At 39.3% G+C, this 14,599-nt stretch overlaps 1 protein-coding gene across 2 annotated transcripts in view; it reads right to left on the bottom strand.

Moving 5' to 3' along the window:
- Positions 1–517: 517 nt before the first annotated feature.
- DhpD (guanine deaminase) overlaps positions 518–14,599 on the bottom strand; it is a 48,642-nt gene continuing 34,560 nt past the window's right edge. For both annotated transcript variants that reach the window (XM_067760538.1, XM_067760537.1), the window contains exons 2-7: positions 10,940–11,203; positions 10,728–10,882; positions 10,476–10,647; positions 9,897–9,998; positions 2,573–2,738; positions 518–998 (exon numbers count right to left, since the gene is read on the bottom strand). In XM_067760538.1, coding sequence (XP_067616639.1) covers positions 571–998; positions 2,573–2,738; positions 9,897–9,998; positions 10,476–10,647; positions 10,728–10,882; positions 10,940–11,203 — 1,287 coding nt within the window. In that variant the 3' untranslated portion in view covers positions 518–570. The remainder of the gene's footprint in view (positions 999–2,572; positions 2,739–9,896; positions 9,999–10,475; positions 10,648–10,727; positions 10,883–10,939; positions 11,204–14,599) is intronic.

Here is a 14,599-nt window from a genome sequence, read left to right as displayed (position 1 = left end):
ACAAGAATGGGAGAAACGCTGGAATCGTTGTGTATGTAGAGTTAGAGAGAGACTAAAACTTCATTTTCTTGTTTTTTATTGACGAATTCCCGGAGCTTAGTTGCCACACCTCGTATAGGTTGAATAAAGCTGGAGCTATATGCCTTATTCGCTGCTGCAAGTGACAGGGAATGACACCATCCGGCCCAGGTGACTTGAATGGGCTGAAAGGAGACAAAGCCCGTTGTGATCGTTTGACAGTGGTGAGCTTGGTTGCTCAGCTTTTTTTTTAAGTAGCCCAGTTTAAATTTTTTTTTTAAATTTGTTGTGTTCATGGGATTTTTTTTATTAATTAACGAAAATAAAAAAAGAAGATAATAACTCTTGCATATACACGTAATTTAATTTGCCTTTAAGGTGCATGCTTCCAAGTATAGGTTAGAAAGTATACGACCTGGTAGATGGGTAGCTAAAAATTACCGTATTCTGGATACCTACGGTATACACAACCTTTCTCTCAAAATTACATAAACAAATATTTGTGTGATAAAATTAAAGCATACAATCAATGGGACTTTATTTGAATAAAAATTAACAGATACAATTATTTTTAATTTGCTTGCCCTTAACATAAACTTTCAATATATTACGATCATCACCGACATAAATAAATTTTTGAACCATTTCAAATAGTTGCAACTCAGCTGATTTCCTTCCTTTATCATCATCAGCAATGTAGTTGTGTAATGGATATACACTTGTATCTACAATTAGGGCATCAAATTCTTTACCAGGCATAAAATTACCACAAACATTCGACAATGACAATGCCTCAGCGCCACCTAGTGTTGCCAAATATATAGCGTTCTTGTAATCGATTGGACGGTAACTATTCTGGCGTACGTTCAGTGAGCCATTTCCTTTGATATCCTGTTTCTTAACAAACTCCAGATGATGAGAAACATCAAGGGTACGTAATATGGCATCTTGGATTGACATTGAATTTCCACCCGAAACATCTGGATAATTGAGGAAAATATAAATGTGTACTGGTTACCGTTTTAGAATTATACTAACACGGGTATAAAATGATAAAAAATTTGTTCATATTGGAGCAGTTCGTAACGCCTTTTTTTATATCTCATAGATGGTCGTAACTTTGGCATATTTGAAATCATTTTTTGGTATACAACTCAGGAAGTACGACAATAAGATTCTTCCACAGTTAGCTGGTTGAGTGGAAGCTTGTTCAATTTCAAAATTGAATAGAGGGGAATCTCGTCATTTCTTCGCCATCGCTCAGGTAAAAATTTATTGAGTTTGTGAAGAGATAGAACACTTAAAAAAAAATTAATTGTGTAACTAAAATTTCGAAAAACTTCGGGACCCCTTTCTTGAATAGTACTAACAAATTTCCATTCCAGCTCTTTTCAGTCTAAATAAGTTTCAAGCCTCTCGAAATTCGCTTTGATTTTTGAAATTTTGGTCCGTGAGGGCCTCACATAAACTGAATGAGACCTTGCAAATACTAGAAGTTTAGGGCTACTACTTCCGCCTGAAAAACACTACAGTGAGTGTCAGTTTGTAGGATTGTTTATTTCCGGATCTCCGCAGTACACCGCAGACCCTACTCCTTCCATTACTTCCGAGCCATCGGTATACACATGCATCGCCTTGTCTGCCATTTTTGGTACCCTTGCCCCACCCATCCACCTCTAGTGTGGTTCTAAGAGCCCCTTTGAAATTAAGATACGGAGTCAGGTAGTCTGTTCGTCCTATAATTGATAACGCTATACTACTATGGCCATATGGCCTGCGCTCAAGCTGCCCCGAGGCACTGAGCCTCGTTGCAGTTGTTAACGCTATGTTTTTGCCACCATGTCTACAGGTGGAAAGTGCATAATGTCATACAATGCGGCCGTCGCGGTTGTTTTCGGAACTCCCGTAATTCTAAGCATTGATAGCCCTCTAATTTGAGGTGAGATCTTTTTTGTGTGGCTGCATAGACTTTACAATCGCTGTAAATAAACAGTGAGAGTGAGAGGGCGATATACCCCACGTACACCCCACATTCTTTTACATGCATGAAGTGTTGTCGAGGCTCCTTTATTTTTTCTTCCACGTTGAGGTTCCAAGATATTCTACTGCCTTGGCCTGGCCCAATTTGGGAGCTTGTACCTCTCAGTAAAGAAGACCATATCCGTCTTCTCCGCGTTGGCGGCCAGCCAACCCGACATTAGATGCCCAGGTATGTATACCCTGAAACGCCCGATTCACCAAAGACACTTTCCACTTGTGATAACTGGAAGGTCATTTTCGTGCGCCGTAAATTTGACGAGCCCCTCATTGAACCGAATGAACAGTTGGTAGACCAGCGTCCACAGCAGAGATGATAATATCCTTCGACGTATCCCTGTCCACTGACTTCGTGGTCTCATACAACACCCATTGTGCAGTAATCTTCCCGCAATTTCACATGCAGCTGATCCATCTGGTTATGGCTATACTTCAATGCAGTTAAGACGATCCATGATGGCCCGCTTAAAGACATTGTTGATTGTAAATAAATATCATTACATCATATACAACATACCTGTTCCTATGCCAACTTTTACACCATTCTTAATAAGTCGCACAACATCACATAAACCGGAACTAAGCATCGTATTGGATGCAGGGCAATGTGCTACCGAAGTGCCACGTTTACGAAGGAGTTCTATTTCAGCATCCTCCAAATGTACGCCATGTGCCATAACCGTCTGCAAAGATGTGAGAAATTAAATATTAAGAAATTGATAAAAAAAGCGAAAAAGTTGGTTATGCGGTAAAATAAAAAATGGCGCACCTGCACCATAGCAGAGATTGGAAACTGTGAAGGACTACATCTGTTTGGAAATAGAGTTCTAGGCCATTCCCTCCTCGGCTTTCCTCGGAAAACAGTTTTTTAAATCGGTATAACTTGAGTATATTTTACCTAGACACGTAAAAGTTGATATGACTTAGAATATAGATCCAATTTAGGAAAAAAAACCACTGTAAATGAACATTCGAGGCTATTTCGAGAGCATTGTTATACAACTTGGAGATTACTACATATAAGGGTTGTATCGGGAAAATTTCAAGCTTATTTTGTTACCATTTCGAATTTGTTTTCTGGAGTATCTTCGGTTTATTGCGGGATAGTGCCAAAACACATTTCGGCATAATTTCCAGCTGTTTCGGGGTTATTTCGAGACGTTTTCAAGAACATATTTGGACTGTTTCCGGATCATTTCGGGTCTTTATCCACTTCTGATTATGGGACCTTTTCGAGATCTTTATGGGATTATATCTGGATCAATTTGCAATTATCTTTCTATCATTTCGAGACTTGATCATTTCTGAACTATCCCCTCACTATTTTAGCATGAAATTGCGGATCCTTTGTCATTATCTCCGGATCATTTTAGCATAATTTTCGTGTTAGTTTTGGGCTATCCACTCTTCTCCCGAGACCGTCCCTTATTCCGAGGCTTACATCGGCTCCTTTTTATGATACGAGTAACTTTGTTAGTCTAAGGTTGTAGGGAGTGTTATCGATGCTGATGGCCCTTTGCCGGATGCACATCTGGTACGTTCCGGTAACAAGCCCGACCATCTCGAGAACGATTTGTGCGACCTTCTGGGCCATCCCGCCCCCTAGATCCATGAGGAGCTCGGGGTCGCCAGAGCCTCGGCTGTTAATGAAATAGGATTCGCTACGGATAGTTGAGGTTGAAAAATGGGTTTGGAGAAGCTATATATTGCGCTGGCAACCTGAAACGGTTGAGCTACACAACCCCTTGCATCCATTTGGTATTTTAGTCGCCTCTTACGAGAGGCATACCTACCGCGAATATACTCTAACCTCCTAACCCGCTGGGGTTCTTTTAATCTAGACCACTTTTGTTGGGACGTCTACGGTGCCAGCTTCGAGGGACGCTACCTTTTTATCTATCCCATCAGCTTTTTCATTCCCATCTACTCCCATATGACCTGGGTCCCTATTCCAATTCAATCCAGGGTCTGCTTACAGTCTAATACACTTTTAGATGTTGTGATATGCGAGATTATTGCCTTAAATGTTGGTTAACAACATAAAATTTGACGCGGTTTTTGTTTTCGTCGATAGAGGAGTTAACTTTTCAATTGCCTACGTAGTCCAAAGTAGTACATTTGATTTTAAGCCTGACATTGTTTTCGCTGTTAATCATAGTTCCCCAGATAGACGAAGTCCTTTACAGGCTCGAATTTATATCCACTTCTGCTTGTTATACATATTTATCTATTTATTTATGTCTAAAAAATACAGCAGACACTTAAGATTAAAGTATAAGACGATAGTTAAAGACTGCTTAAAAAATAAGTTTTTAGTTTTAAATGAATTACCGATTTAAAATAGGTTAAATCTAAATCTAAAAAATTTGAGAAACAGTTATATTCAGACAGCGTTCTGCACAATGGGGCATTGCAACCATAAACTGTTCTGTTAACTCCAACACCAAAAACATCAAAATTTCGTAAGTTTCTGCACGGCACATTAAAGTTAATAAGCTGAAGCATAGAAGGACAATCAATATTGCCAGACACAAGGTCAACTATAAAAGATATTGACAAGAGCGATCTTCTATCAGATAAAGATAATAAACCAATTAATCTGCAACGAGCAACGTACGAGAGCGTAACGCAAAACGAATAAAGCACTTCTGAACCCTCTCCAATCGATTTATATGGACTCCGTGGTATGGTCTCCATATGTACGCAGCGTATTCCAGCTTGGAACGAACAAAGGCAGAATACAAAGTCTTAAAAGTATATGGATCTGAAAAGTTAGAACAGTGGCGCCTGAGAAAGGCTAGTGTTCCGAGGGAACTAGAAATTATATAATTTAAATGTGTGTTGAAACTAAGTCTGCTATCAAAGTACACTCTTATATCCTTTATTTCACTAAGCTCGGTTAGGCATGAGTCCGCTAAATAATAGCACATCTCCAACGGTGTAATCATCTTCGAATAAGACACTCTGTGGCATTTATTTATATTAAGAGAGAGTCTGTTCACAACACAATAATCAAAAAAGTTATTAAGCTCCCTTTGGAGCACTAACGAATCATGTGATCCAATTATCACGGAGTAAATTTTAAGATCATTTGCGTATAAAAGATATTTAGACGTTTTGAAACAAGAAGAGATATCATTTATGAATAAGATGAATAATAAAGGCCCTCAGATGCTACCTTGTGGTACAACGGATTTAGCACAGAATGGTTCTGAGAACACACCGTCTATAGCAACCGTGCAACTCCTGCACTACAGGTAAGACTTGAGCAATAAAACTGAGTTTTTCAATGAGAATACTATGAGAAATTTTGTCGAATGCCTTGGAAAAATCAGTATAAATCGTGTCAATTTGAAGGCCAATTCGAAAGCATGAACGGCAGTCCTCGGCAAAGACCGCCAGATTGGAAACAGTTGACCTCGCAGGTACGAATCCGTGTTGGTTTTGACAAATAACATGCTTCACTTGAAAATAAAGTTTCTCTTTCACGATGCGTTCAAACATTTTCAGTTCAGTTCCATACTCGCAGCAATACGGACGTGTTTTGTAATTGCTTGCTTGCGCTTTTTTGTTTTAATTTACTAATTTTCTAAGTATTTACATATATACTCCTAAAATGCCGTGTAGTTGTGGTCTTAGGGTTGATCGCACTCAACCAAAGGTTCAATGTGCTAAGTGCTGCAATTTTTTTCATCTGCCTTGTGTGGGTGTGTTGCAGTCCGATCTCGACTTTTTAAACGAATCCAATAGTGCTTTTTGGCTGCATGGCTGGTGCTGCTGAAAATATAAACGCTGCTGCTAACATGAATGAAGTAACATCTAATGTTGCTGGTACTGTTGTCAACATGAATGCTTCTACTGTTGATAATGTAAGCATTAATACGTTAGCAACGGAAGGTGCTGACAACATAAATGCTCCATCTTCTAATCCGAACTTACAGTCAAATACTGTTAATGCCTCTGCTAATAACATTAGCTTGTTTTCTTCGGTACTCAGATCTGATCCTACCATTTCCAATGATACTTGTGAAAGTGATGGAAATAATAATAAAATGCGTAATGCTGTAACTAAACGTCACAAGCAGTTGAATACTGCTGCTTCGTGTTCGACTTCAATTTCAAATTCGTCTTCGAGTTTGACATCAACTATAGCATCTGCATCTGCATCTTCTACTACTGTGAAGTTTGTAACTACAACTCCTTCTGTACAAAGTAAACGCAACGAAAACTTTAACCGCCGTAAGCCAAATTTTGTTGGATCAAATATAAGTACAGAATTGGGTGTAGTTAGTAAGAGTTGGCTGCACTTATCATCATTTCAGCCATCAGTTTCCTCTAACGATATCATTAGTTATCTGGTAAGACATCTGAAGGCTGCTAAGTCTAACTTTGCCTGCAAAAGGCTTATAAAAAATGACACTCCGCTTGACTCATTAACAAAAGTCAACTTTAAGCTTGGTGTTACAGAAACACTATATGATGCCGTTTTATCACCAGATTTGTGGCCTGCTGAGGTCAACGTTCGGTCATTTCGTTTTTTTCCCAAAGAGGTAAGGCAAACGAATTGCCCTTAGTTGCCAGTGGCAATACTACTCTTGTCAACAAGCAACTAAATATCTATTTTCAAAATGCTTCTGGCATCAGAACAAAAGCGCATGATGTTAAGTCGCTGAGCTCGCAGTTAGAGTACGATATTTTTGTCATTGTTGAAACTTGGCTGACTTCAGATTTTTTTGATGGCGAATTTTACGATCCCAATTTGTTTGTCGTTTTCCGTAAAGGCAGGGATGCGGAAAAAACTGGGCGTTCTCGAGGTGGAGGTGTACTTATTGCAGCTCAACGCAAGTATAAAGCTTCCCTAATTCAGCTGGATATTAACGATTCGCTACTTGACCAACTCTGTGTTAAAGTTAGTGGCTCTACGTACTCCGGCTCTCTATTCTTGATGGCATCTTATATTCCGCCGAATAGTTCGGAAGATCTTTATAAAGCTCATGCTGACAATATTTCATCTGTAGTTCTTAATAAGCTTGGTGATAATCATGTATGTATTTTAGGTGACTTTAATTTAAGTGATGTCACTTGGTCTCAGGGTTTCTGTGGTTCGGGCCTCATGCCAAATAATATATCGAAGTCCTATGAGACTTATTTTATAGATAACATGCTAAGCTTAAACTTGCTGCAAATCAATAACCTCACTAACAGGCTTGACAGAATATTAGATCTTATATTCCTCAGTGATAATATTAATTTTATCATTTCCGAATGCCATGCACCATTTGCTCCGTCGGATATGCATCACACTACTATTGTTCTTAAACTTGAGTTTTATGTGTTTTGTGTACCCTCTGTAAATGATGATATCGCTTTTAATTTTGCACGGTGCGACATGTCTATACTTAACCATGTTTTCTCGGAAATTAACTGGGTTGATCTTTTTTCCTCCTCAGATGTTAGCATTTGCTATGAGATATTTAGATCAACGCTTTTTGACCTATGTTTAAGGCATGTTCCAGTCTTTAAGAAAAAACCGTATAAATTACCTTGGTATACTAAGGGTTTAAAAAAATTGAAGAATTTGCGAAACAAATACTACAAAAAGTTTAGTCAGACCAAGAATCTGTTCTTTTACGAGAAGTATCAGCAGTATCTAAAGGAGTTTAACTGTTTGGATAAGTTTCTTTACAAAAACTATATTCTTAGTTTTGAGACAAATATTAAGTCCAATCCAAAAACATTTTGGAGTTTTATTAAATCTAAAAGGACCTGCTCCTCGGTTCCTGCTTCTGTCTTTTACCAAGATAATGTAGCTACTAATCCTAATGCGGTAGTGAACCTGTTTGCGGACTATTTTAGTGCTAATTTTGCATCCTATGATGATGCCCCTTCTTTCGACTTTGCATCTGATTTAAATTCTGCTCTGGATTTCGGTTCAATGTCGATTTCATGTGACGATATCTCAAGTGGTATTACTAATTTAAAGCAATCGGTCAAGACAGATTCTGATGGTCTCTCAAGTGCCTTGATTAAAGGTTGTCCGGCCTTAGTTTTGCCTCTTGAGATCCTGTTTAATATGTCACTTCAGTACGGGGAGTTTATTGATGCTTGGAAACTTGCATCGATAACTCCTATCTACAAATCTGGAAATAAGAATGATGTCTGTAACTACAGACCTATATCAAAGCTCACTACTGTTTCGAAGTTATTTGAATGTGTTGTAAAAGACAAGTTATACTTTTCAGTGAAGAGCCTAATTTGTGCCAAGCAACATGGTTTTGTTGCGGGACGTTCGACGGTCACCAATCTAGTGGAGTTTAGTGAGTATTGTATATCTGCTTTTGCATCTGGATACCAGGTGGATTGTATTTATACTGACTTCTCCAAAGCCTTCGATAAGGTATCACATGAGATCCTTATTCATAAACTTTCCTGTCTTGGTTTTCACTCAAATTTTCTGCAGTGGCTAAAATCTTATTTAATTAACAGATGGTGTATTGTCTGCATTGATGGTGTATCATCCGATCCATACCTTGCAACTTCCGGCGTTCCGCAAGGCAGTATTCTTGGACCCTTACTTTTTGTCCTGTTCATCAACGACATCAGCACTTGCTTCTCGTATGCTAGGTTTCTCTTGTACGCTGATGATCTTAAAGTTTTCTCCATTATAAAGTCTTCGCGTGATATGTTCGAACTTCAGTGTGAAATTAATAATCTCTATTCCTGGTGCGTTAAATCGCACCTTTCTTTAAATATTAATAAATGCTTTCACGTAACCTACTCTAAATTGCGCTTTAAGTTTAATAGTACATATAGAATTGATAACAAAGCACTGCAGACTGTTGATAAAATCAAGGACCTTGGTGTGGTTACTGATACCAAATTTTCTTTCAACAGCCATGTAAACTTTATCATAGCCAAATCGTATGTAATGCTTGGTTTTATTCGGCGTAATAGTGCAGAGTTCACTCAAATTGCTCTACAATTCATTTTTACGATCTCATCTCGAGTATGCCACTATCATTTGGCGACCGTTCCAACAGTTTGCAATTAACTGGATTGAGAGAGTTCAAAAAGTTTTTCCTAAATACTGTCTGCGGTCACTTAGATTTACTAGCCCTCTTCCCTCATATAATGCACGTTTACTTCTTTTAAATCTTAAAACTTTAGAAGCGAGAAGGTCTATTCTTTCTTTGACCTTTTTATATTGCATCATCCATGGGGATACAGACTGTGCTGCTCTTCTTGAGAAAATTAATTTTAATGTTCCAAGAAGAGAACTTAGAAGCTTTTACCCTTTTTATGGCATTAATAGTAGAACTAATTATGCGAGAAATGCCCCAATTACCCGCGCTATGAGTGAATTTAATAAGATCTCATATTTTGTCGAACTTGATCTCTCTTTGTCGAAGAACGTTTTTATTAATTTATTAAACTGTGTTTTTTAGTTATCAATTCTTTTATATTAGTCTGTAAGTGCTAGTTTTTCACTGACTTGTTAACTTTTTGTGTTTCTTAATTGTAGTCTGCTTTTTAATTGTATGAAAATTGTTAGTAGTCTGTAAGAATTTTGTTAATAATATGCTGTATAGTTTTTTCATTGGTAGTCTGTAAGAACATGTGTTCATAGACTTAATAAATAAATAAATGGTAAATGGTAAAATGGTAAAACAGATGACAATTTAGAAATAGATCTGTAGTTCGAGATATTACTCTTATTGCGACTTTTAAAGATAGGGGTGATAGAAGTGGTTTTCCAATCATCAATGAACACTCCAGAAGATAGAGAAAGGTTAAAAATATACGTGAGAGGCCTCACATTACATTACCTTACATTACATTACCTTGGAGGTCAACAAGCCGGTGCTATCGTAAACCTCAGCATAACTGCATTTGTACTGTGATTTAATAAATTGAACTTCAGAAACATTTTCACTTATGTGACTCTGAAATGATAGATGCAAAAAAGGCATGCGCACATTAGTTGCTCAAATACTTTGTGTTTGTGTCTTTTTCTTTCAGAATATATGACCTGGAATCATGAAACGACCCTATTGTGCGAAAATACCGTTCTTCACTTTTTGAGGAAATTTAACGCTCTTTCCAATGGAATAACCCACAGTTTTCTAACTTTTTTTCACAAATCGGACCACAAATACGATTTTTTTAAATATTTCGATCCATGCGCCACCTATCGGAGTGTTTTTTCTTATTATTGCATTGTCATCGGGTTCTGAACTATATTCCAAGTTTCAAGCTTGTAGCTTTTCGGGAAGTTAATTAATCTTTAATTACAAAATTCGATCACAACAGCCAGCCGCTACACAGAGCAAAGCTAAACAATAACTTTAAACGCGTTTTTCTCGAAAACTTTTTTTCGCACAATAGGGTCGTTTAATGATCCCAGATCACATATACTATACTTGTATATGCAAGCGATTTTCCTTTGCTATTTCACCAAGCTTAGTCATTAACTCCTTGGTACAGGTAATCGCAAATCTGGGTGTAATAGTTGGTTTAATCAGTTCACTATTTAAATCTTTTATTTCCTCTATAAATTTCTTAGTATCAGCCAACGAATTTGCTGTGGTTTCACTAAAAACAATAAGACATAGATTTTAGTAAAAAAAAAAATTTTAAATGTTATTTTTGATTTATCTATTAATTAAACGTACACATAGAAATCGGGACAATTGAAATTTGAGCAAACTTTGCCAATTAATGCACGCTGCCCTTGACGCAATGCCTCTTTTGCCAGTATCACAGTACTTTGTTTGTGATTGGTACCAAAATAAGAAGCGAGTGTGGTGCCTGCTTTGATTGTATGTTCCTAATAGTTAATGTAAAATATATGATACAATTTTTTTATAGTAATTTCTATACTTACCACAACTTTAGCATACACTTTGGTAGCAAACTTATTATCATTAAATTGTGCTTCCAATGGAAATGTATACGTATTTAGCCATTCCAATAATGGCATATCCAAACCTAATCCAATTTGTGCCACTTGTGGCGCATGGATATGACAGTCAACAAAACCTGGCATCAAAAACTGATCCGGAGTTAACCGTTCCACTTGCGCAGCCTCATAATTTGCATTTTTCGTTAGCCATGTAGCAAATTCACTCTCTTGTCCAATAGCAAAGATCTAATCAAATCAACAGAAAGTTGAATGTTAAATGAGAAAAGAAAAAATAAAATGGTTAATAACACATTTTATACTTTAAAGAAAATTAAATGGTATAATAAGTTTGCCACGAATCTCACAATTGTAAGTCCTTAAAGGAGATGAGATAGACCCACCAATTAGCATACCGAAAGATTATGATCACGAGCTGCGTTGATTTAGCCATGACCGTTTTATGTCAAACTAGTCCCTGAAATTTTGAGATATCTTGCTGAAATTTGGTGGGCGGGTGTATTTTGGTCACTGATTGGATCTTTGTCGGAACAACCGATTTGAACCACTAAACCATATACCCCTCATAAAGCCGTTAGATCTTTTTCTCATATCTTCCTCAATTTTGCAGATAAAAGCTTCAGATTTCACCAGATGCTTTTCGAAATGCACATATTGTTGTCTGAAAAAATCGTAGAAATCGGTCATATATATAGTATATATCTCATACAACCCACTGTTCAGATAAGATTGTTTGCGTGATTTCTCCCCCATTTTAACAGCTAGCAGCTTAAAATTTCATAAAATGTTTACGGCATACATTGTTCGAAAAATCCATTTCTCTATCTATCCACATTGCTGTTGTTGTTGTTGTTGTAGCAGTGCTTCGCCCCATCCAATAGGTGCGGCCGATCACAAATTGTCATCAATATCCTCTAACGGAAGTCCTAGGAAACTTGCTGTTTCAACAGGGGTGGACCATAATGAGAGAGGTGTTAGAGGCGGTGGTTCCACATTACAATTAAAGAGATGGTTGGTGTCATGTGGGGACACATTGCAAGCGAGGCATACATTTTGTATGTCGGGGTTGATTCTGGATAGGTAAGAGTTTAACCTGTTACAGTATCCAGATCGGAGTTGAGCTAGAGTGACTCGTGTTTCCCTGGGTAGTGTGCGTTCCTCTTCCCCAAGCGCGCAATTCCCGGCATAAAGGTTCGACGCCTGTTTGTGGAGTTCACTGAGGACCTGCTTGTATTTTTTGGCTTCATACGGCTGAGTTCTCAGTTGCCGTTTTTCCTCATAATGCTTACGGAGATGACTCCTTAAGCCCCTAGGCGGTGTTGGCTCATCAATCAGATACCTGTTGGGATTCCCAGGTTTCTGGATATTCAACAGGCACTGTTTGGTTAGCATCTCATTTCTCTCCCTGATGGGGAGTATTCGCGCCTCATTATGTAGATGGTGCTCTGGGGACATAAGAAGACATCCCGTTGCGATTCTGAGAGCAGTATTTTGGCAGGCCTGTAGCTTCTTCCAGTGAGTAGTTTTAAGGCTTGGCGACCATATAGGGGACACGTAGCATGCAATCGGCTGTCCAATTGCTTTGTAAGTAGTAATGAGCGTTTATTTATCTTTTCCCCAAGTACTGCCAGCAAGAAATTTGAGGATTTTATTACGGCTCTGGATTTTCGGTACAGTTGCGGCTGCATGCTCACCAAAATGTAGATCCTGATCAAACGTCAAACCCAGAAATGAGATGCTGACCAAACAGTTTCTGTTGAATACCCAGAAACCTGGGCATCCCAACAGACATCTGATTGAGGAACCAGCACCGCCTAGGGGCCTAAGGAGTCATCTCCGTAAGCATTTTGAGGAAATACGGCACCTGAGAACCCAGCCGTATGAAGCGGAAAAACACAAGCAGGTCCTTGGTGAACTCCATAGACAGGCGTCGGACCTTTATGTCGGGAATTGCCCGGTGAATCCAGTACTTGAAGAAAAATATCCAGAACTCGCAGAAGAGGAACGCATACTCCCCAGGGAAACGCGTGTCACTCTTGCTCAACTTCGTTCTGGATACTGTAACAGGTTAAACTCTTACCTATCCAGAATCAACCCCGACATACAAAATATATGCCCTGCTTGCAATGTGTCCCCACATGACACCAACCATCTCTTTAATTGTAATGTGGAACCAACGCCTCTAACACCCCTTTCCTTATGGTTAACCCCTGTTGAAACGGCAAGTTTCCTTGGACTCCCGTTAGAGGATATTGATGACAATTTGTGATCGGTCGCGGCTATTAGGTGGGGCGAGCATTGCTACAACAACAACAAACGTCAAACCCAAGATTTTGGGGTGTAGGACAGTCGGTAGCGTCGTGCCATCGACGTGGATGTTCAAAATGGTCGACATTTGGGATGTCCAAGTTGTAAATAAGGTCGCGGATGATTTAGTCGGTCATAATGCCAGGTTTCGCGAGGCAAAAAAACTGGAGAGATCAGGGAGGTAGCCGTTCATTCTGTTGCAAAGCTCATCGATCTGTGGGCCCGGGCCTGTGGCCATTATTGTGCAGTCATCGGCGTAAGAAACGATAGTAACTCCTTCCAGTGGCGAAGGTAGTTTGGATATGTAGAAATTAAACAAAAGTGGGGATAGGACACCACCCTGTGGCACCCCTTGTTTAATTCTGCTTGGCTTTGATGTTTCGTTTCTGAATTGCGCCGATGCCTGCCGACCACCCAGATAATTTGCGGTCCACCTTATAAGACATGGGGGAAGAGTAGACCCTTCCAAGTCTTGCAGTAACGTGCCATGGTTGACCGTATCAAAAGCTTTTGATAGGTCTAGCGCTACGAGTACTGTTCTATGGTGGGGCTTCTGATTTAAACCACAATTTATCTGGGTGCTAATGGCATTTAGCGCGGTGGTGGTGCTATGGCGTTTTCTAAAGCCGTGGTGATGACAAGGTAGCTGCAAATTTGCTTTGAAGTAGGGGAGCAAAATGGCTTCAAGCGTATTGGCTACTGGCGATAGGAGAGATATCGGGCGATATGACTCTCCTATGTTAGCTGGTTTCCCAGACTTTAGTTGCGGGACCACCTTGGCCATTTTCCATTTTTCGGGAATGACAAAGGTGGAAAGAGACAGGTTGAAGACATGCGCTAAATATTTGAAACCCTCTTTCCCTAGGCTTTTAAGCATCGACATGGCTATGCCGTCTGGACCCACTGCTTTGGATGGTTTAGCATGACCGATGGCATCCTCAACCTCTTTGGCGGTGATGGTAATCGGAGACACGTTGAATTTATGCTTATGTGCATGTCTGTTGGCCCTCCGTCTATCTTTGTCGACCGTAGAATGCATTATATATTGTCGGCAGAAAGCGCTCGCGCATTTTTTCGCATCCGACAGCACTTTATCGCCAAAGGCGATGGAATTTTTGTCATTGTGCTTAGACGGATTCGATAGGGACTTTACGGTGGACCAAAGTTTACCTACACCGGCAGAGAGGTTACAACCGCTTAGGTGCTCCTCCCATCTCGCCCGCTTGTGTTCATCCACAAGCAATCTGATGCGTTGGTTTATATCCCTTATTTGGGGGTCGCCGGGATCGAACTGTCTTATAAGGTCACGTTCTCTCG

The sequence above is a fragment of the Eurosta solidaginis genome, chromosome 1, assembly GCF_040869045.1.
Source record: "Eurosta solidaginis isolate ZX-2024a chromosome 1, ASM4086904v1, whole genome shotgun sequence".
In the NCBI taxonomy this organism is placed as follows: Eukaryota; Metazoa; Arthropoda; class Insecta; order Diptera; family Tephritidae; genus Eurosta; species Eurosta solidaginis.
Note: the sequence above shows the minus strand (reverse complement) of the source record. Positions and strands in the feature narration are given on the sequence as shown.